General features: G+C 41.3%; 1 protein-coding gene across 1 annotated transcript in view; it reads right to left on the bottom strand.

Annotated features, from left to right (window-relative positions):
* LOC124616229 (protein turtle homolog B-like) overlaps positions 1-24,148 on the bottom strand; it is a 454,186-nt gene that overhangs the window by 184,749 nt on the left and 245,289 nt on the right. Inside the window, exon 3 of the mRNA XM_047144531.1 lies at positions 10,526-10,770. Coding sequence (XP_047000487.1) covers positions 10,526-10,770 — 245 coding nt within the window. The remainder of the gene's footprint in view (positions 1-10,525; positions 10,771-24,148) is intronic.

Here is a 24,148-nt window from a genome sequence, read left to right as displayed (position 1 = left end):
TCCTCTTTCAAGAGCTGTGAGTTGTCTTACAAATATCCGACACATTTACTCGAATATCTATCATTTCCCATCTGTGCTGCGGTCACACGTAAGTACTACACGGATTGGACAATACACTGAAGCACCAATAACTCAACGTGTTACCACGCCATCTACAGTACAGGAAAACAGATACCACTCAAAAACGCTTCCACTCGTCTCGGAATGAGTAAATACAGTCCCTGCAAAGTTTTCAAGAGAGTCTTATACCATTCTCCCTTAACAGTAGCGGCGAGTTGAGTGGCCCACATTGACGCAATAATAGTGTGATCTGGTGACAGTGGTGGCTTACGGCGCTGCCTTCGTGTAGTTTTGGTGTGGACAGGGTTCGCAAGTGCGAAATTTAATTCTGCAGTGCCTTTTGCAACTGTGCTCCTCCTGTTTTTCGTCGCTATTCCCTTTAGACTCTCGTGACTTGGCTGATGACGTTTCTCCGCTTTACCTAGATGCTGTACGAATCTCGATACGGTGCTTCTGTAAACACCAAACGCTTTCCCTGCCTTGATTATGGAAGACACATCACACGAGCAGTAACAATATGCCAACGGTTGACTTCACTTAGTTGCGACATAATGCACTCACAACTACGCACACCCTTCTTCTGAAGACGACTGACAATTGCAACGTACTGAGGACGTTTCACAGGGGCCGTTCGTGGTCAAATAAAACAGCGCAATGAGCAAACTTGGCTATGCTCAAGTTTGCATTTCTCGCGCTAATTCTGTGTCTTTGTCCAACCCCTACGATCTATAAACTTTTTTTGGTTTCACTTTTTCTGACGTGTACTTCGCAGAATACTTTCTTCCATTCGCTAATTGCTTTTTTTCTTTTTTTTCCTTTTTTTACTACTGAGAAGGTAACGTCTAGCTTTAGAATTCATTAATGCATGTTACGTAGCTCTCTACTTACGCATAATTTCTTGCTTTCGCGTTCATTAATACATGTTACGTGGCTGTACATACACAAGATTAAAGAGTATTCAGTCTTTGAGTCCGATCTAGAGATCACCCTCGTTAAAGTCTGATACGCCAATTTCTGTGCTTTCCTAGTAACGTCTTAATCTTTTTATCGCACCACAGAGGATCCTTTCCATCCCATCTTCAAATTGTAAATCTTAACAATATGTAGCCTACTACACGTGCCACACATCATCAACATTCTTATCCCCACAGTTCAATGTATTATTCTTACTGCTGAGGAATTAAGTAATCATTTTCCCAATGCTGTAGTTACTAAGTTATCTACAACGATCACCACTTAAAAACACAATCCGAATAAAAGGCAGGTGTGCGCGTTCCACCTACATACGACGGAGGCAAGGAGAAAGCTGAACATCACACAGAAATTACACAATTCATGTCACTGTGTTACCTCAAATACCTATGGTTAAAACTGTATCACGCCATAATTTGCAAACGGAGACAGAAGGTGTGTGCCAAGAGCAATCACGTTCACAAACTGACACATACCACATAGGGAGAAACTCTGCGCATGCCATACAAGATGATGTACGTCTTCACGAGAAAATACAAGTAGTCATGACGTTTAAGACCATCTGTGGTTGGTAAGAGCTTTCCGCTCACTGGAGTCGCACGTCTAAATTCAAGAAATCATATAGCAGTAGAAAATGAAATGGCGACTGAAGAAACGGATTCTAGGCATTCATTGTTCTTAAATAATGCTTATCCAGTTGGACTGTAATCCAGTAAAAGCATCCTCCCTACAAAGATGTCAATTCCAAACTCAGCAGAAGCTCGCCGGACTGAGTAATCGAGAAAATAGGCTTCTGGAGTGTTATAGACAGCCAGTGGCATTTAATGGAGTGGCGTGTGGTGCGGGGAGTGGGCTTCCGGGCTTAAGACAACTCCCCCTCCCCCCTCCCAAAAAAAAACTCCGAATTAAGAGATAAACATTTTTTTTCTTACACACCTGCACACAATTTCGTAAAAATATGTGTAGAAATGGTTCAAATGGTTCTGAGCACTATGGGACTTAACATCGGTGGTCATCAGTCCCCTAGAACTTAGAACTACTTAAACCTAACTAACCTAAGGACATCACACACACCCATGCCCGAGGCAGGATTCGAACCTGCGACCGTAGCAGTCACGCGGTTCCGGACTGAGCGCCTGAACCGCTAGACCACCGCGGCCGGCAAAATATGTGTAGAAAACTAGGTTTAGTAACACCTTCAGTATGTGAAGAATTTGGTTGTATGCTGCTACAATATGCCACTGATAGAATGTTGTTGTTGTTGTGGTCTTCAGTTCTGAGACTAGTTTGATGCAGCTCTCCATGCTACTCTATCCTGTGCAAACTTCTTCATCTCCCAGTAGCTACTACAACCTACATCCTTCTGAATCTGTTTAGTGTATTCATCTCTTGGTCTCCCTCTACGATTTTTACACTCCACGCTGCCCTCCAATACTAAATTGGTGATCCCTTGATGCCTCACAACATGTCCTACCAACCGATCCCTTCTTCTAGTCAAGTTGTGCCACAAACTTCTCTTCTCCCCAATCCTCTGCAACACCTCCTCATTAGTTATGAGATCTACCCATCTAATCTTCAGCATTCTTCTGTAGCACCACATATCGAAAGCTTCTATTCTCTTCTTGTCCAAACTATTTATCGTCAATGTTTCACTTCCATACATGCCTACACTCCATACAAATACTTTCAGAAACGACTTCCTGACACTTAATTCTATACTCGATGTTAACAAAATTTCTCTTCTTCAGAAACGCTTTCCTGGCCATTGCCAGTCTACATTTTATAACCTCTCTACTTCGACCATCATCAGTTATTTGGCTCCCCAAATAGCAAAACTCCTTTACTACTTTAAGTGTCTCATTTCCTAATCTAATACCCTCAGCATCACCCGACTTAATTCGACTACATTCCATTGTCCTCGTTTTGCTTTTGTTGAAGTTCATCTTATATCCTCCTTTCAAGACACTATCCATTCCATTCAACTGCTCTTCCAAGTGCTTTGCTGTCTCTGACAGATTTACAATGTCATCGGCGAACCTCAAATTTTTATTTCTTCTGCATGGATTTTAATACCTACTCCGAATTTTTCTTTTGTTTCCTTCACTGCTTGCTCAATATACAGATTGAATAACATCGGGGAGAGGCTACAACCCTGTCTCACTCCCTTCCCAACCACTGCTTCCCTTTCATGTCCCTCCACTCTTATAACTGACATCTGGTTTCTATACAAATTGTAAATAGCATTTCGCTCCCTATATTTTACCCCTACCACCTTCAGAATTTGAAAGAGAGTATTCCAGTCAACATTGTCAAAAGCTTTCTCTAATTTTACAAATGCTAGAAACGTAGGTTAGCCTTTCCTAAATCTAGCTTAGTAGGGTCAGTATTGCCTCACGTGTTCCAATATTTCTACGGAATCCAAACTGATCCTCCCCTAGGTCGGCTTCTACTAGTTTTTCCATTCGTCTGTAAAGAATTCGCGTTAGTATTTTGCAGCCGTGACTTATTAAACTGATACTTCGGTAATTTTCACATCGTTCAACACCTGCTTTCTTTGGGATTGGAATTATTATGTTCTTCTTGAAGTCTGAGGGTATTTCGCCTGTCTCACACATCTTGCTCACCAGATGGTAGAGTTTTGTCAGGACTGGCTCTCCCAAGGCCGTCAGTAGTTCTAATGGAATGTTGTCTACTCCCGGGGCCTTGTTTCGACTCAAGACGTTCAGTGCTCTGTCAAACTCTTCACGCAGTGTCATATCTCCCATTTCATCTTCATCTACATCCTCTTCCATTTCCATAATATTGTCCTCAAGTACATCGCCCTTGTATGGATCCTCTACATACTCCTTCCACCTTTCTGCCTTCCCTTCTTTGCTTAGAACTGGGTTTGCATTTGAGCTCTTAATATTCATACAAGTGATTCTCTTTTCTCCAAAGGTCTCTCTAATTTTCCTGTAGGCAGTATCTATCTTACCCCTAGTGAGATAAGCGTCTACAGCCTTACATTTATCCTCTAGCCATTCCTGCTTAGTCATTTTGCACTGCCTGTCGATCTCATTTTTGAGACGTTTGTATTCCTTTTTGCCTGCTTCATTTACTGCATTTTTATATTTTCTCCTTTCATCAATTAAATTCAATATTTCTTCTGTTAGCCAAGGACTTCTACTAGCCCTTGTCTTTTTACCTACTTGATCGTCTGCTGCCGTCACTACTTCATCCATCAAAGGTACCCATTCTTCTTCTACTGTATTTCTTTCGCCCATTCCTGTCAGTTGTTCCCTTACGCTCTCTCTCCAATCTCTGTACAACCTCTGGTTCTTTCAGTTTATCCAGGTCCCAACTCCTTAAATTGCCACCCTTTTGCAGTTTCTTCAGTTTCAATCTACAGTTCATAGCCAATAGACTGTGGTCAGAGTCCACATCTGCCCCTGGAAATGTCTTGCAATTTAAAACCTGGTTCCTAAATCTCTGTCTTACCATTATATAATCTATCTGATACCTTTTAGTATCTCCAGGGTTCTTCCATGTATACAACTTTCTTTCATGATTCTTGAACCATGTGTTTGCTATGATTAAGTCATGCACTGCGCAAAATTCTACCAGACGGCTTCCTCTTTCATTTCTTACCCCCAATCCATATTCACCTACTACGTTTCCTTCTCTACCTTTTCCTACTACCGAATTCCAATCACCCATGACTATTAAATTTTCGTCTCCCTTCACTATCTGTATAATTTCTTTTATTTCGTCATACATTTCTTCAATTTCTCCGTCATATGCAGAGCTAGTGGGCATATAAACTTGTACTACTGTAGTAGGCGTGGGCTTCGTGTCTATCTTGGCCACAATAATGCGTTCACTATCCTGTTTGTAGTAGTTAACCCGCATTCTTATTTTGATATTCATTATTAAACCTACTCCTGCATTACCCCTATTTGACTTTATATTTATAACCCTGTATTCGCCTGACCAAAAGTCTTGTTCCTCCTGCCACCGAACTTTACTAATTCCCACTATATCTAACTTTAACCTATCCATCTCCCTTTTTAAATTTTCTAAGCTACCTGCCCGATGAAGGGATCTGACATTCCACTCTCCGATCCGTAGAACGCCAGTTTTCTTTCTCCTGATAACAACGTCCTCTTGAGTAGTCCCCGCCCGGAGATCAGAATGGGGGACTATTTTACCTCCGGAATATTTTACCCAAGAGGACGCCATCATCATTAACCATAAGTAAAGCTGCATGCCCTCGGGAAAATTTACGGCTGTAGTTTCCTCTGCTTTCAACCGTTTGCAGTACCAGCACAGCAAGGCTGTTTTGTTTAGTGTTACAAGGCCAGACCAGTCAATCATCCAGACTGTTGTCCCTGTAACTGCTGAAAATGCTGCTGCCCCTCTTCAGGAACCACACGTTTGTCTGGCCTCTCAACAGATACCCCTCCGTTGTGGTTGCACCTACGGTACGGCTATCTGTATCGCTGAGGCCCGCAAGCCTCCCCACCAACGGCAAGTTCCATGGTTCATTAGGGGGAGGTGATAGAATGTAACAGAACGAAATCACACACAAAAGACAATCGTCGACAACGGACGCGTTGTACATTGTGATTGGTTAACAGCAAGTAAAGTGTTTTTAAATCATTAATTTCTTTGCTATACCTATGCTGGGAAACAATGCGCATTATAGAGGTAGTGGAACATTGCCGGAGCATGCGGTAACCAGCAAATATCTTAGTTTGTTCCTGATACGATTCTCTGCGTTACATTTTGTAAAATTGTTGATACGACAGTGTGGCGAACACCATTGTTATTGGAGCTAGTATACTAAAATCTTCATTTCGAGAGGTAAGATAATGCATCGTAAAACGGAAATTGAAAACATTTTCAACTGCTAAGCTTCTGAATGTTGTAGTTCTTATTTCCGTGCTTCCTAACAAAATTGGAGAGGAATTCCGCTTTATGCTGGACGCCTTTGTTGTTTCGTTTTCACCCAAATAAGTGTCAGCACACGTTCTGCCATCTGAAAGGCGTTTATTTGTTTACTTTCATTCTGCAAAAATGTTATAGGTTAACCTTTAAAAAACATCTCGAACAAAATACTTACATTTGTAAAATGAGCGATTGTTGTTGAAAAACGTTTTTACATTGGTTTGCACACTATACAGAGCAGAGACATGTACCACTGACTTGAGGCATTCTGTATTGTTAATTTACGATTTATTTGTGGTTTCTAGTTCTGTAGTACATTTCGAAATACAGTGGATGTATCAGTTTGTTTACATATCTCACATGAAGTCGTTGGATTTTTATGCTAGCAGCTTTGAGTCTATTACGCTGTCTACCGCTTGTCATGTGCAAAAAGCAAAACGTTGTTTTATTTTTTGTTTATTATGCGTTTCAGACAGGAATCACTATGTATCTTGATGTTTGGCATGTTACTCACACTTTTTCATGTTGTGCTATTTTCACTTTGTTCGTGCCGAGGTAAGATGCGTATTTCGTGATCTTTGTCTTCATACATTCATTTATACGATTCGTTCATCAAATACAGAATTTCTGCAGCCATTGCGTGTTGTTGTATCTGTGTAGTGTTCGTTTCCTTCTTGGCATTTTTTCTTGGGATGTTATGCAATGAAACTCTCTTTGGCACAAATCAAAATCTACATGAAATGTGCGTATGTCGAGCTTCTGAAATCAAATTCCCTTCTACCCATACTACAAACCATTCGCTCCAAATGTCTATCCACAACTCTCTCTCTTTCTCTCTCTCTCTCTCTCTCTCTCTCTCTCTTAGTCTGGGAAAAGAACACCCCCACCCCCCACACACAATATATATTCGTAAGACATGAACTTAACACCACAAAACAGCGCTTCAGATCCGCACGCCACATCCCAAGGAAACATGCCAGTAGCTGTAGAAAGTGAATCAGATAAGGATAGATGTAACAGCGCAAGTAATTCAGAAAGTATAACCGATCAGATACAAAAATTTCCCTTGGAGACGGTTGCTAACAGAATCATGGGATCGTGGAATGCGGTCTTGTCAAATTCTTTAATCTTTTCCAGAACCGGATAAAAAATAACCATATATTTCGTTGCAATCTTTTGCGCTGCGAAGACGCTCAATCCACTTAGTGAGTGTCATGCGTTTCAAACTCCTGGCTCGAGCATTGGTTAATGATACAAAGCATCATTAAATACCTGTCCCAGCATAGGTATAGCAAAGAAATTACATACCATTTCCCGTGTTCTTAGTGAATGCCTGATAAGTGAAATGTAGCATATATCTGTAACTACTAAATTAAAATTATGAGCTACACTTGAGAATACACAGCTAAAGGGTAGTACTGTTGTATGAATGCATGAGCCCAACGGAGTGTTCCCCACATGGGTGCAGCACAGTCACAGCGCTTTCTCTTAAAGATGACACACCAAGGCCAAACTTCACCAAGTCTACAATTATAGATCCAGCTTATCCAATACCAGTCGCATCAACCACTGGAACAAATTTACAGTAACTTTACACCATCCTTGAGACCTGTGGAAATACAAGGGAAACAAAGAGTTGCTCTATTTCAGAAACGTCAGCAGTTCCAACTGTGATACTTTCGGCATAATTAACGCATTGAGCAATATTCGTCAAGATTTGGTTACTGATGAAACAGATGATCTGATTTTGGGATGGGACGATAATGTCACGTTTACAAGGTCCCTCGAAGCTTCCTCGTACGTTTTCATCGCCTTTCGCATGTTATTTTACATTGCAGAGAAAGGTAACCGGTTTCTTATCATTTTCTTTGTCAACTTCAATAGGTCCGAAGTCTCTGTGTCTACTTAATGCGATCTCCTGATGTCCACAAACAATCAAAACCATGACGATAGGCCCTACGAATTTTCTGTTTTTTTTTTCCTACTTGCTCTAACAACCCATGTTCCAGGCAATGTTTCATATCTTTTGTCTTGTTCATAATCATGTGAAAAAAATAATCACCATCGCTTACAGCAGCCTTACGGTAGTCGTTGCTCACATGGGTGTTGAAATATTCAAGAGCACACATCCACTTCGAAGACTTAGAGGTTATACAGGCTTCAATAATTTCATGACTATCTTTACCCGAACTTGTAGAGAAAAACGTACAGTACTTACAGAAGAAACCATCCTCTTTGGTGTTGTATACTCCGTCCAACTTTGGAGGAACTTGCGATATAGGCGTCTTTGCAAATTGAGGCGAAATTTGTAAGTTGCGTCGGGAACAAAAAGGTTTGGGAAATGTTGCTACTTCATGTGGCTATAAACTTTTTTCGTCATTTGTTAGGGAACAATCACTTATATTATACTTACAGCCTGACAGATGTGCCGAAGAAGGATGTTGATGGCAGACGACATTTCACTTATCAGGCATTCACTAAGAACACGGAAAATGGTATGTAATGTCTTTGCTATACCTATGCTGAGACAGGTATTTAATGATGCTTTGTATCATTAACCAACGTTCGAGCCAGGAGTTTGAAACGCATGACACTCACTAAATGGATTGAGCGTCTTCGCAGCGCGCAAGATTGCAACGAAATATATGGTATTTTTTTTTCGGTTCTGGAAAAGATTAAAGAATTTGACAAGACCGCATTCCACAATCCCATGATTCTCTTAGCAACCGTCTCCAAGGGCAATTTTTGTATCTGGTTGGTTATACCTTCTGAAATGCTTGCGCTGTTACATCTATCCTAATTTGATTCAGTTTCTACAGCTCTTGGCAGCCTTACCAGTGAGAACGGCCACGGATTAGAGAATTATTTCCAACCTTATTAGAATCATAAGCGAGGCACGTCCGACTGGGCTCGCCATGCTCACAATTCATCGGAAATGAAGAACTGATGCCCTAACTGTTATGAGCGATATAGCAAAGGAAAGAGGCCAGTTTCTTCCTTTTGTATTTTAAATTTCTAGTAAATGGTTTAATCATTTGTTCTGCTTATGCGTATTGAAGAATCAGATAAGTGGATATTACACACTTGAAAGTAAATGTAAAGGGCCTAAGGTATAATAATACACAATTAATTTTATCAATGCAAAAATATTCTCTTAGAAACTAGATTATGATGTGCTGAAGTTCTGCAAACTTCATCACGTTATAAAACTAATTTCATGATGTAATACATAGCTTCAATAAGGCGCTTCGTACTGTCACTAGTGTTCTAATTCAACAAATTTAAACCAATGGCACATTTTACATAGTTTGAGACTTTAAATTAGTATGGGTCAATAAAATTAACTTTCAGTTTGAAGCATAGTAAAATGAGAGGCATAGACTCTCCCCGCCCCAAAACTGCCAAAACTAAACTGTCTGTATGCCACTGTGGACTGCAAAACGGACGTTAGCAACGTTACGGGAACTGGAAGGCACTCTAAATATTGAGAACATTAGTGCAGAGATGCTAAATTAATCTGAAGAAGCAGGGGTAAGTGTGATGATGAACTTTGTGAAGGTGGAACAAGACAGGACTCTGAACACTTGTTGGTTTGCTGTAATCTAAGGGAAGCTTCTGACATCAAACACTTGTTTCTAACTGCTAAACACTGGAACCAAAAAGCGTGAAATTATCGCAAGGATTTCAATCATTAACATTAGTTTGTCGTTTTAGAATTATATTATGTTTTAGTGTTTTTACGACTTGGATAAACAGACTTACTAATTTTCTTAACTTGTTGTTGAACACAAGTGGCGAGTAACGCGGTAATAGTCATATGGTTCCGTAAATCAGAAAGTTGTAGGCAATTTGTTACCAGGGACGAATACAAACTCAAATACGAATGGCAAGAAATCACACGACTGCTTTTCAGTCGAAGCATCCTACCATATGCCTTAAGTGATTTAGGGAAACCAAAGATGAAACCATATAGATGACTGCTCTCCCGAACACGAGCCCAGTGTACTAACCAATGCTACACTTTGATTGTTGCAATCAGGATTACATACATGGACATGTAGGGTAAATGTAAATATCGTGTGACTAGGGCCTCCTGTCGGGTAGACCATTCGCCGGGTGCTAGATATTCGATTTGTCGTCGCTTCGGCGACTTGCGCGTCGATGGGGATGAATTGATGGTGATTATGACTACACAGTATCCAGTCCCTGAGCGGAGAAAATCTCAGACCCGGCCGGGAATCGAACCTGGGCCCTTAGGATTGGTATTCTACCGCGCTGACCACTCAGCTACCGGGGGTGGACACGATGTAAGATGACGGATAGAGGGTATAACTGCTGATAAAGGGAGCATGACTGATTTTAATTTCGTTGGCACCGTATCTAAAAAGTTGGTCTGCACGGTACGTGATGGTTCCTGCTCGTTGCCAGAGTCCTACACCGTCCCCGTTCCAGAAATTAAGGCAGAACATTTATTCACTGCTTCACATTCTCCAATAAATGCATCTAATAAAAAAAAAAAAAATGAGACGGCAGCAGTGTTTCAGCGTAGGATGGAGGTGGTACTCACAACGCCGGAGGCGAACTTGCGCAGGACGCAGGGCAGCGTGGCGGTGCCGCCCTCCTGGGCGACCACGACAGTGGAGTTGCTCGTGACGAAGACGGAGGGCGCGGCCAGCGTGTTGCCGGCGGCCGCCGCCGACCCGCCGCCCCCGCCGCCCTCGTGCCGCAGCTTGCCAGGCGTCGCCGCCGCAGCCGACCCGGAACCTGACACCAGCGCCAGTGCGCTCAGAGATGTCGTCGACTGAGGGTGACCTGCAAAGTGACGGCCGAAGCGTTACCTCAGCTGACCAACACCACAAATGTGTACCCGTGACGTCATAAATATATCGCTTCCGTGACTTAACGATTCTTAATGTTAAATAGTACGTAGCGTATCCGTCAGCAAAATGTTCTTCTGGCATTTAAAATTATAGCACTAGAAATGATTTGAAGACATCGTTATTAAATCTGTAGGTGATAAAAGGTGCAAAATAATGTATTTAGAGCTACCCACACTAACCACAAAAATGTATATATAACAGGTCGTCATCGAATCTAAATAATCTTCAATAATAGATCCAGGTATGTTATTCCAATATTCCTCAACTTAATGATAGAGTTTACAACTCTTAAATGGTGGTGAACGAGACTCTCAGTGATCCGGACCAGATGTTTCCAATGGTTGAGTGATGTAGACAACGTGCTGGCTGTGGTTATAGGCGAACACCAACTTTATTGATGTAGGTCAGGCCAGTAAAGCACTGTGTACTTGACAGATAACATCACGGAGACCTCAGCTGTAGGGTATAGCCAACGACCTTAAATATCCTAATAGTCGGACCATCACATAAATGAAATAGAGGTCACCATGTAGTGTACCCAATGGCAACCCCCGTTATCAGTCCAGGTTCATTACCCGCAAGACGGCAGATGCAATGTGACAACACCGTTGTCCTTGGAGACTCTGCATATGAGTATGTCCACCATGACGCCGCATGCAGTATCGGTTTGAAAATAACAGAGGCTCCATTCCTGCATACACTGTTCCTTTACGGAGCACCACTGTGTGGACGTGAGTCTGTTCCCATTTCAAGGGAAGCCGCAGTAATGGTTGCAGGAAGTACACAATCTTCCAGAAGTCTTCACAATTTAAGTTGGATATCTGACTCCCTGTCAACAAGCTTTTTTCCTGACTCAAGGTAATCGATCAGGTTTTCACGAAACTGCACGACCGAATGAACAAATGCCAATTCTCTGAGGTGCCAGTAATATTGGAGGAGAAGGGGGCTTTGAGATCTTGAAAAAGTTGGGACACTGAAACCACGCTCTGTATTGACACGAGAGTCGGTAGGCTACAATGCTGTCTCTGTTGCTGCTAGTGGTCATTTCGAATTCTTACATAAGAAATAGTCCAATCTTCAGCCAGGCAACCCACTTGTAACTCATATATCTCAATGTGAAATATTCTACCTAGTATTTCCATTTATATACAGCCGGCCGCTGTGGTCGAACTGTCCTAGGTGCTTCAGTCTGGAACGGCGCTGCTGCTACGGTCTCAGGTTCGAATCCTGCCTTGGGCATGGATGCCTGTAATGTCCTTCGATTAGTTAGGTTTAAGTAGTTCTAAGTCTAGGGGGCTGATGACCTCAGATGTTAAATCTCATAGTGCTTTGAGCCATTTGAACCATTTAAATTTATATACACACATCAAAAAAAGTTTTGTATCATCTCGGTTCCGAGAGTTCCGGAACCTGTATAGAAAATTGGACTAGAGATCAACATAATCGTCTTTTTCACCCTTTCAATTGCTCATGAAAACCACACATTGCATTTAGTATCACCAAACCACGAAACCTTCAGAGGCGGTGGTCCAGATTGCTGTACACACCGGTACCTCTAACGCCCAGTAGCACGTCCTCTTGGATTGATGCTTCCTGTATTGGTCGTGGCATACTATCCACAACATCATCAAGGTACTCTTGGTCTACATTGTCCCACTCCTCAACAGCGATTCGGCGTAGATCCCTCAGATTGGTTGGTACGTCACGCCCTCCATTAACAGCCCTTTTGAAACTACTTGAGGCACGTTCGACAGGGTTCATGTGTGGATAACATGCTGGCCACTTTAGTCGAGCGATGTCGTTATGCTGAAGGAAGACATTCGCAAGATGTGCATGGTGGGGGTGCTAACTGTCGTCCATGAAGACAAATGCCTCGCCAGTATGCTGCCAACATGGTTACACTATTGTCCGAAGGCTGGCATTCACGTATCTTACAGCCGTTACGGCACCTTCCATGACCACCAGTGGCGTACATAGAAACCACATATTGCCGCTCCAAGACAGCAGGGAACCACCATTTTGCTGCACTCTCGGGACAGTGAGTCTAAGGCGTTCAGCCTGATCAGGTTGCCTCCATACCCTCCAAACACAACGATTGTCTGGTTGAAGATATACTACTGACCATTAAAATTGCGGTTGCCCTTGACGCTTCATCACAGACAGGAGCGCCTGCAACGGTGTACTCAACGACGAACCTGGCTGCAGGAATGGCAAAACGTAATTTTTTCGGTAAATCCACATTCTGTTTACAGCATCATGATGGTCGCATCCGTGTTTGGCGGCATCGCGGTGAACGCACATTGGAAGCGTATATTCGTCATCGCCATACTGGCGTGTCACCCGGCGTGATGGCATGGGGTGCCATTGGTTACACGTCTCGGTCACCTCTTGTTCGCATTGCCGGCACATTGAACAGTGGACGTTACATTTCAGATGTGGTACGACCTCTGCCTCTACCCTTCATTAGATCCCTGCGAAACCCTACATTTGAGCAGGATAATGCACGACCGCATGTTGCGGGTCGTGTACGGCCCTTTCTGGAGGCAGAAAGTGTTGGACCGCTGCCCTGGCCAGCACATTCTCCAGATCACTCACCAACTGGAAACGTCTGGTCAATGGTGGCCGAGCAAATGGCTCGTCATAATACGCCAGTCACTACCCTTGATGAACTGTGGTATCGTGCATGGGCAGCTGTACCTGTACACGCCATCCAAGTTCTGTTTGACTCAATGCCCAGGCGTATCAAGGCCGTTATTACGGCCAGAGGTCGTTGTTTTGGGTACTGATTTCTCGGGATCTATGCATACACATTTCGTGAAAATGTAATCACATGTCAGTTCTAGTGTAATATATTTGTCAAATGAGTATCCGTTCATCATCTGCATTTGTTCTTCGTGTAGCAATTTTAATGGCCAATAGTGTATATGCGACCCACAGCGGTGAAGAGAACGTGATGCCAGACCTGCGCGATGCGCTCGGCATCTTCTTGAGCCCATCTGTACCGCAATGCATGGTGTCGTGGTTGCAAAGATGGGCCTAGCCATGGACGTCTGGAGTGAAGTTGTGCATAATGCAGGCTACTGCGCACTGTTCGAGTCGTAGCACGATGTCCTGTGGCTGCACGAAAAGCATTATTCAACGTTGAAGTGTGGCTGTCAGGGTGCCGCCGCGCCATAACCAGTAGGAAGCGGTAATTCTTTGCAGTAGTAGCACTTGGGTGGCCTGAGATAGGCATGTAATCGACTGTTCCTGTCTCTATGTATTTCCTTCATGTTTGAACATCATCTCTTTGGCTCTCTCCGATGCACCTGGACACTTCCCTTGTTCTTCCAGGTACAAAGTAACAACGCGGACGCCATCGACCGCGGTATTGACCGTCTAATCAAGGTTGTACTACACACAACACGAGCCGTGAACCTCCTTCCTGGTGGAATGACAGGAACTGATCGGCTGTCGGACCTCGTCCGTCTAACAGGCGCTGCTCATGGATGGTTGTTTTACATGTCTGGGCAGGTTTAGCCACATCTCTGAACAGTCAAATGGACTGTGTCTGTGACACAATATCCACAGCCAACGTCTACCTTCAGGAGTTCTGGAAACCGGGGTGATGCAAACCATTTTTTGATGTGAGTAGAATGTAGATAGTGTAACTCGTATCTAGTTTTCTCGCACATCCACCTTACGATAGACCACTGAACGACTATCTTTAATAGTAGTTACGATAGCGAAATCAACTGCAAATGAAATACGAACTATAAATAGATCTGAGTATATCAAGCCTATTACATAAATTGCATGTCAAGAGTAATACTTCACTGCTCGTCTCAGAGGATCAGGAATGGTTAAACCAAAACCGGTTTGTAAGATTTTCCCAGAAGCCCGACAAGGATGGCTTAACTGAAGTGTTTGCCTCGCTCAGGAACGTTGTCCCTTGTAAAGTTTGGACAGCAAGAGGGATTCACACAGGCCATAGGGACACTTGAGCGAAGCACAAGCATTCCTTTTTGAAATTAACAGGTTTGCTATTGGGTAGATGCTTTGATGAAGAAAGGAGACAGACACTTGAATCAATGCCAGGTGACGTTCGGGTTGCTGGGTTTTTGCAGCAAGCAGTTTTAGCAACCCTAACAAGGAACTGCAAGAGAACGAAGTGGGTCGTTCTCGTTTACACGCCTTCCGCCTCAAAATTTTATATTTTCACTCTGCATGATGACTGGAAAGCTTTAGTACGCAGTGCCGATTATCAATAGGGATGTAATTGAACAGGGCCCCCCACCCTCTCCACCAGAAACAACGACGATACGACAAAACGTTCAGCGCTCTGGAGAAGAGTGTGAGAGAGGTGAGCGGCGAAACTGCAATGCAGCATCAGCCAAGTGAGCGATCATGTATTTGAAACACAGTCAGTCTGAATCAGCCAGTCAACGAGTGATGTGAGGAGAATACAGCAGATAGGCAGCAGACAGTGGTGAAGAATCACAAGCTGATGAGGTTGTGTTCAGGAGACTTGGCACTCTATTTTCGAATCCGTCTTTAGACTAAGTAAAATCCCTGTATTCATTCCAATGGATATCATCTGCGTGCGATGTATTCATTTCGTGATCGGTATTGAAAGTACTTAACTCGCAGTTCTATTTACGAATCCTTAAACATCTGTCTGTACTTCCTTGTCTGACGCCAGCGTCAAAAAGTTACACTTACGCCACTTCTCAAAGACGATCACGAAAGAGAATATTCGCCATGTTGCAAATACAGAAGCGTGAGATGAGTCGGTGAGCCAAGTGCTACCTGATGGATGAGGGTCAGTGGCGAGACAGAGTGGGAAAAGGAGTGAGTTGGGCTGCTCGCGGCGTCGTTGCGAGGCGCAGGCTGTGGAAAATGAAAGCTGCTGCCTGTCAACCAGCCACTATAAAAGCAACGCCTGGTGATTTACGCATTGTGCTGACCTCATCTGCCGCACATGTCCTCATGCAAACCTAGCTCCAACCTACCTTCCCAACCACTTTCTTGTCTATGGTCAGTCAAATCGGCCATGCGACATACATTTATACTGATTATATAATTCGAGCAGTAATAGGAAATGTTTTCATGACTTAATTAATTTTAGTACACTACACTGTGGGTTTGCACTGAAATACCGAACACTTTTGTGTCCATGTATGTAGTATACTTCATACAATTTTGGAAACTGTTGCATGCTCCATTCATGGTGTTGCAGTTTTCATGGCCACCAACGTATTAGAAATGTTCCCTGTATTCGTAGACCCTCCATTAAATAGGTAATTTCCTGAGGCTACCAAAATTTCTCATGATACAGGATAAAAATTCCTAATGTAGATAAGCATCTAAATTAGTACTTATACAAATGTTCAGTGTAGGACACGAATTTATTCAAGCATCTTATACAGTTCAACATGATACGGCTTTCATCATATTAGAATTGTGATGTGAACTCTAAAATATAAACGGCATGTACAGTACTCGAATTATTCGCCATTCAGTGAGATACTATCCTTTGCGTGCATATGAGCCATGAACACAGAACTAGCCCCCAGCCTTCTCGCCCTATCTAGCCACAAGTAAGTACTAACTGTACAATCGAGATTGTACAGTGGTTACCTGAAAGGGCAAAAATTGATACTTGCATCTGTAAATGTTTGTGTACAATAATTAAGGATTTCGAGGCTCACCTTTCTGATTTTTAATGGTTTTTTGTCGATTATTTTCTGGAGATGTTTCAGTACTGAACAGAGAGAAAAAAATTTACAGCAGAGCTTCAAAATGGTAATCATGAGGCCGAGATTGATCACAGGCAAATTCTTAGCTATGTAAACGAAAGACTGCTGTTGTGACAGAAGATCAGGTATTAGAGGCACTTACGGCTGATCTTTCTCTGGAAACCACCAAAACCTCTATGATAGAGTGTAAATTTTGGATAAACAATGATACTTTCAGAATAGATGTGTACTGAAGGAGAGTGGAATATTACAGACCTCAGAGCTGAAATAATTTTTCCGCTAGTGATTTCCGCGAGATTTATTAGTGTCAAGTTCTAACGAATTTGTACAGAATATAGGTGGTACTCAAAAATGTAATCCGCTGTACTCGGGTACGCTGGTGCCGATAAATAAATCCTCGGTACTGAGTGACCTAAGCTAGCAGTTCAAACAATTACTAACTGCTGAAGAATTACGTACATAAAATAAACGGTACACAGTATGTCCCCTGAATAGGCAGGTACATTATATATTATGTATTAGACAGCAAATCCAGCATAAAAGGTGATATCAAGAGACTGTAAGTACTGGCAGTCGTTGCTGCTCTGCACTGCACACAGCAGGACAGGAAGAAATCTCCGTTGGCGCATTCCAAATAAGAAAGTAGGATCCAACGTCACTGGCAGTGATCGTAGTATTATAGAGTCCTACTTGAAATGGATAGAATCAGAAGCAGCTCTAACTGTAAGCCGCCTCCTCAGCGAATGCCGTCGCTCGCAAGACATCTTACTGTCGGATATTGTCGACGACTGGTGCTCACTTCAGCCCCCTATCACCGATAGGTCCACTGTTTACTCCTCCTATCTCCCCACCGACAGTAACGAATGCAGAAGAGGCTACCTTCTCAAATAACGAAAATCTCATGTTCACCCTCTGTGCTGAGAAAGCAGTGGCGGTATGTTGAAAAACTGTCTCTAGAAAGAGGAAAAATAATGGTTGACTGGAGTCCCTCCAAAGATGGATATGCGCTCACTAATTGTGTCATTAAGACAAAATGTGTCACATTCAGGGCAGACTTTCCTACTGTCTCGATCATACTGATCCTGATAACTTTCAGCAAATGAAGAAGTATGAGTATTTGAAAACTGCTTTGTAATAAGATCAATGTATCATGTTTATTTACTCATGCAGTAAATATAGGATCTGATACGTTCGTAACGGTACGACCCCACCCATCATCGCTGGCGTGGCAGTTGCCCTTCCTGCCGTTGTAGCGAAAGGGCGCCCGCCACACCAACATACTGACTAGATTAAATTAATACTTCTTCCATAGATAACGAATACGACAGTTCGTAATGATGTGGAGCGTGTCATATTAACAAAAGATTTCTTTACACCTCTCAATTCTTTTTTTCTCTTTTTAAGGTCGTAAAATTTCTAATTTATATTTGAAAATTCATCTACTGAGTAGAAGGAGCTGTCATTCAGAAATTCTTTCAATTTGTTTTCAAATGTTGGTTGATTATCTGTCAGACTTTTGATGCTATTTGATAAATGACCAAAGATCTCTGCGGCAGCGTAATTCACACCTTTCTGTGCCAAAGTTAAGTAGTGAAGATCAACTTTTCTGTTACTGTTATAGGAATGCTCAATGCTATCGCTTCTGAATTCGGATAGGCTATTGATAGCAAAATATATTTGCGAAGCTACTGTGAATATCCGTACTAAATTAAATGAATGTCTGCAAGACGATCTTGGCTAGGCTCCAGCTATTATTCGGATTGCACGTAATGATGATGAATTACCCCAAAACATGATGCTATACGAAAGCAGCAAATGAAAATAGGCATTGTAAGCTAATTTACTTACATGTTTATCGTGAAAATTTGTAATAACCCTAATTGCACAGGCAGTTGATCTCAAACGTTTCAGCCGACCCTCGATGTGTTCATTCCAATTCACAATTCACTCCCTTATCGATGCACACACTTAGAAATTTGGATTATTTTGCCTTAGCTGCAGACTACTGCTCGAACACCATATTTATTAATGATGTTGTGCCACTCGCTGTAAAGAAGTATATATACAGTGTATTATGCAAATTTAATGACAGCTCGTTTGCACAGAACCACTTAATAGTTTTCTCAAATACATTACTTACCACGACTACAGCTAATTCTGGATTGTTAGGTGTGATTACTATAAATGTATCATCTGCTAAAAGAGCTACCTTCACATCTTCGTGAATACAGAGTGGCAAGTCATTAATACATATTAAGAACAATAAGGCACCGAAGGGTGAACCTTGTGCTACCCATTCTTGATACCGTATTAGTTTGAGGTATTTGCTGATTTTTGCTTATTATGTGAACTGTTTATTTCAAACTCCTGTACTCTTCCAGTTAACTAATAAGTAAACCACTTGTGCATTGTCCACTCGTATCACAATATTTATTTAGAAGAATTCCTAGATATGCTCAATGAAAAGCCTTTGAGAGATTACAGAAAATTCCAGATGGTGATGTTTGGTTACTCAGAGCATTTAATATTTGATCACTGAAAGCATACACAACATTTTCTTTTCGAAAGATTTCCTGGAAACCAAGTTAGTTGTTTGTTAGTGCTTAATTTTTGCAAATATGTGAAGGTACCCTTCAATACATTTCTCTGCAACGGTTTAATAACAAGATATTTCAATCCATCAGAAAAAAATGCCCTATTCCAATGAGCTGTTATATATGTGACTGAGAATCCTACTTATCTGTTGAGAACAAGCATTTAGTACGTTGTTGGAGATGCCATCAATTCCATGGGAGACTACTTGAAGATGGTGCGCGAATGCAAAATGAGAGCGGCAGTTGGCTATTGGTGGATATCGAGTAAGGGAGTCAGAGCAGTCGTGACCACTTTGACGCTGCCACGCTCATGTTGACGTTGACGGATATGGACAGAAGGCGAGGCTGAGTCTCGAACGGGCGAGAGTTGGGCACAAGCTACACGGGAGGAAGCGGCGTCTTGTTGCTGGCCTGGAAGGCCGTTGTGCGGGGGAGCAAATACTGCATCGTATGAGTGGTGAGTTCGCTTTGTAACTCTAAATGGAGCTATATGATCTGAGTCCAAAGGGGACTCATCGGATATCTGTTTAATAAATACTGTTCGTGGAAGCATTTTCATTAATTGATACACTGAATATTTCTGCATGAGCTATGCATTGCATTCCACTGCGGGATTATCTGTCAATGTCTGCCCTGCTAATGTACCAGCTTGTGATTTCACACATATGGACTGTGACCTTTGATCTATAGGCATACGTCGTATCACGTCTAGGTCTTAGTGTGAAGAGGCAAAGTCGGCCGCGTTTTGTGTTATGAGGATATCATTCCGCAGCCAATTCTGTAGGTTTTATTAAAGAGTCACTTTTTGCAAGTTCATGTGCAGTAAATTCTCATAAGGATACACCGACTCTTGCAAGCATGATTTCTTTTACATGCAATGAAATGTGTACTTATACTTGTGTCTTTTCTTTAAAGGTCTTAGCTGTTATTTGTGTTTACAAAGTTAAGACATTAAGGACCTGTGTGGATCGGTTATGTACCAGGTGCAGTTCCTGAATATTTTGTATCTTTGGTATTGTAGACAATTTACCGTTAAACATTTTGTATTTGCTAGCTGTTAAAAATTCGCTAGTGTAGTAAATGATTTTAGTTAATGTCACTTTATGTTCATATCATGTTTTAATTGTAATGTTACCGTAACAGAGTGCTGTTAGCGTTTTTGATTGCGTTGATTAGATTTAGATTGTCAAGTGTAGCACAGTTCAGTAATACCTGCCACGTTTAGTTAAATAACTTCGGTCATGAGTGTGCTCTGTTGTTCTTGAATACTATGTAGGGATGCACACCAACCGTTGCTCAAGTAAATTCAATTAATTTAGTAATATGTGATAATTTCTTTGTCGCTATAAATTTCATGACCCTTTTTGCCGTATTCAAATATATTAATTAAAGGGCTTAACCTTCCATTTAAATATTTGAGGCAGCCATACGTGTTTAATTTGCTTAAGTAACTCGTGTTTTATTCTTTCTTTGCTTTTGAGTAAATAAGATTTTAGAGCCCTCTGGCTGCTGTTCAAATGCTTTGCTTTATAATTCAGTGAATGCATAAACCCTGTCAGTCAGTGTTTGAACTGTATTTTTAATGCTGAGTTTTCATTAGAGGTAAAAACTTAAAGGTCAGTGTCCCCTGTAGCCCTGAATACTTTATTCGTAAAATATCAGTTGATATCTTTTGGTTTTTTACTCCAAGTAACAATTGTGTCGTATGTGGAAGTGATGGTAGAAAATGAAATTGTTGAATGTTACTCGATGAGTCTGGCGCACTGGGTTTCCACATCAAGATCCTCCTATCCTACCTCTGTGTACCTGGGAGAAGATAAAAAGATCTCAGTATGTAACTTTTTGAACGATTGTGACAATGTGGTACTTTCAAGCTCTGTAGGAAGCAGTAACGTTTATTGAAAATCAGGCATTTTGAGGGCCGATTTACGAAACTAAATTAATTCATCACAGGTGTGAAAAACTGATTGTAACTAACAACAAAACCGAAGGAGGCAATGAGTTACAAATGAAAGGTTTCTACTCGTAATTTTTATTTATTGTTTCTATCACTCGATTCAAATCCTAATTGGAAAACAAATAGTGAATTAAGCGGCTGAAGAAAAATTTAACCGCCGTTGTGATACCCGCTTAGAAACTGACATTTTGCAGCCAAATTTATACATTCTAGAGTATCCAAAGTTTGATTTTAAATTAAAGTAGGTGATTCGTATGCAGATCACGAGTTTCGAGAAGGAACTAAATAGACTATTGCTTATAACAGAGATAAAGGAGAAACGGAATAAATTTGATACCTCCTAAAGCGCACAGGCGTCAGACATGAGCACTACTGCCGTCCCACACGATCAGGGAAACGGCCGTGACTTATTCGAAGGATAAATATCGTCTTTCCCTTGAAGTGAACAGTAAGAAGAAGCACGGATGACGTAAGCGTGAATGGTAGAACGGGTACACGACTCTTCGCTTGTCCCAAATACGATTCTATTTTCTTAATCGCCCAAGAAGAAAGAGACACATACATAGCACCTCGAAGAACAATACTTCCAATTTCTTTTAATTGTGCTGCGTTCATTACCACTTCACTATTTTTCTTATAAAAGAAAACTAGTAAATTTTTATACCAATTGACCCATAAATGGCTAGATCGTAACTGTGAATTACATTCGTAGAATGAAATGTTTAACAATGTCTTTAACTGCAAAGCAAATACAAAATGTTTAGTTCGTGAAAAATAATACTTGTGAATGCAGTATCTAATTGTTGTTGGTAAATATTAATATTCTGCTGCTGGAAGGCTATTAAAATGTGACTTACTCCTTCCGCATTTGTAAGAGTCTCTGTTGACAACGGTTTCATTTGTTTTTATTACTGATCCAGAGACTAACTACTTCCCAGCAAAAGTACTTTAGCTGCAAAGAAATGCCGTATCAGATGTTGGTGCTAGAATTTCAACTGCTAGGTAGTTACGTGTGGTCAATAGAATATAATACCCATGATATTATTATCCATATGCTCACATGTGGAGAACAGAACTATTTGGCACAAACGTGTGTGCAGTTAGTAGCACACAAATTGTGACATAGTAATGCTTATATATCTTCCTCTGCAGAGAGAAATTGTACGGCTCCGGAGCGGTAGCAATATCTCAGCATTGCAGAGTCTGGCGAGTAGCTGGTGAATCTTTAATATTAGCGGATGCCGAGTTGCAACTGCTGACTCGACCAAAATTAAACTTGGCCTCTTGGGTCAGCCCTAAATTACGTTAATTACATTCCGCAGAACCAAAGAGGTACTTCGTTTGCCCCACAGCAAGCATAGTTACTGCTGGTTTCGTGCATGCCGTATGCGTTTACAGAGCACCACATATTTCTTGTGCTAGACTAATCCAATTTTCCTCACAATACGAACGTCTAAAATCATGAATACGGCAAATAATTCGAAAAAATTTGTAACTCGTTTCCAGTTCTCCGAAAGCCCGGGATTTTTGTACGCATTAGTTTTTCTGATTAGTCGCCTGCCCGCATCATATATCAAAGAAAAAGTTATTTACTGTAATTGCATACAGATAAAGGAAACTGCGCCCACAAAATGCTAGATGGTGACATACTGCTCGCAAAATTATTTTACTTACTTCGATTTGTCGTTTGGGAGTCGTGATGCGCATGGTGGCTGTACGAAGATTGTAAGAGCGTTCGTACAAATCCTTTCTTTACAACAACCTTAATATTTCTGAAATTAATAAAACTATCTGTGGGTAGCAATATTAACGCCGAAGATTTTGTGACTATAGCGTAGTTTTCTTTGTACTTTAGAAGCACGTAAAGAGAAAACAGTAAAGGTTCGCCCTCAAAGGTTAATCTAAATATCGTCTTTACTACAAATATAACGTAATGAATTAGTGTACTGAATGCTGATGTGACAGTTTTGAGAAAATAAAAAGTGCTGGAATTGATTCCCTTGTCAGAGTTTGTGATACAGCTTTAGTGTGAGTAAATTCATTTAAGAACTTATAAAGTCATAAGTACTTAGGTAAACCATTCCGTGTTCTTTTACGTGAAACTTCGGCGTACTCGATACTTCCTGAAAGCTTATAATAAGCGCCAAGAACATGTTTCAGTTCTTCTGGTTTCAACAACATAATATTTTCAGCTTTTATTATTAACAGAAGACACTCTAACGAATAACAAAAATCTACATGGATTTCATTATTCCTTTAGATATAGACATGTGCTACGTATTACCTTGATTGAGATAAAACTCTACGTAACATTTTCGAACTACGTTTGGTTCCTCTGGTATCGCCTGTAGTAACTCTTCGATACATTTCGGTGAGATTAAGCAGGAGACGGTGGATGAAATGTAAGTTTGAAGTGGAGCTAGCTCCGCACTTAGTTAAATTTAGATTGAACACAATTTTCAATGGACATTTTAAAGTAAACGCCATTAACAAAACGCCACCAGGGAATTAAACACTAAAAATACTAAATTTATAGCAATAGTTGAAAACTGGTGAATATCGCAAACTATTTAGAAAATACAAATTACCTACACTGAAATGGAATGAGTACATTCATGGGGATGAAATACAAAAATTGGTTCAAATGGCTCTGAGCACTATGGGACTTAACATCTATGGTCATCAGTCCCCTAGAACTTAGAACTACTTAAACCGAACTAACCTAAGGACAGCACACAACACCCAGTTATCCCGAGGCAAAGAAAATCCCTGACCCCGCCGAGAATCGAACCCGGCAGGATGAAATACAGGAAGACGCAGTAATGTGAAGTGGTATCAGCGCAAACAGTTCAGATACACTGAACTTGCAATGTAATCAATATATAATGACAATTCCCTTAATTTCAGTGAATTTAATTTATTTATTCCACAAGGTGCTTAAGGAGGAATGGAAAATGTTTTAGGATATTGTAGTATAGACTATTTCGAATAAAGCATTCCATATAATATGGGGCCAGGTTT

The sequence above is a fragment of the Schistocerca americana genome, chromosome 5, assembly GCF_021461395.2.
Source record: "Schistocerca americana isolate TAMUIC-IGC-003095 chromosome 5, iqSchAmer2.1, whole genome shotgun sequence".
NCBI classification, from domain to species: domain Eukaryota; kingdom Metazoa; phylum Arthropoda; class Insecta; order Orthoptera; family Acrididae; genus Schistocerca; species Schistocerca americana.
This window is presented reverse-complemented; position numbering and strand designations above follow the sequence as displayed.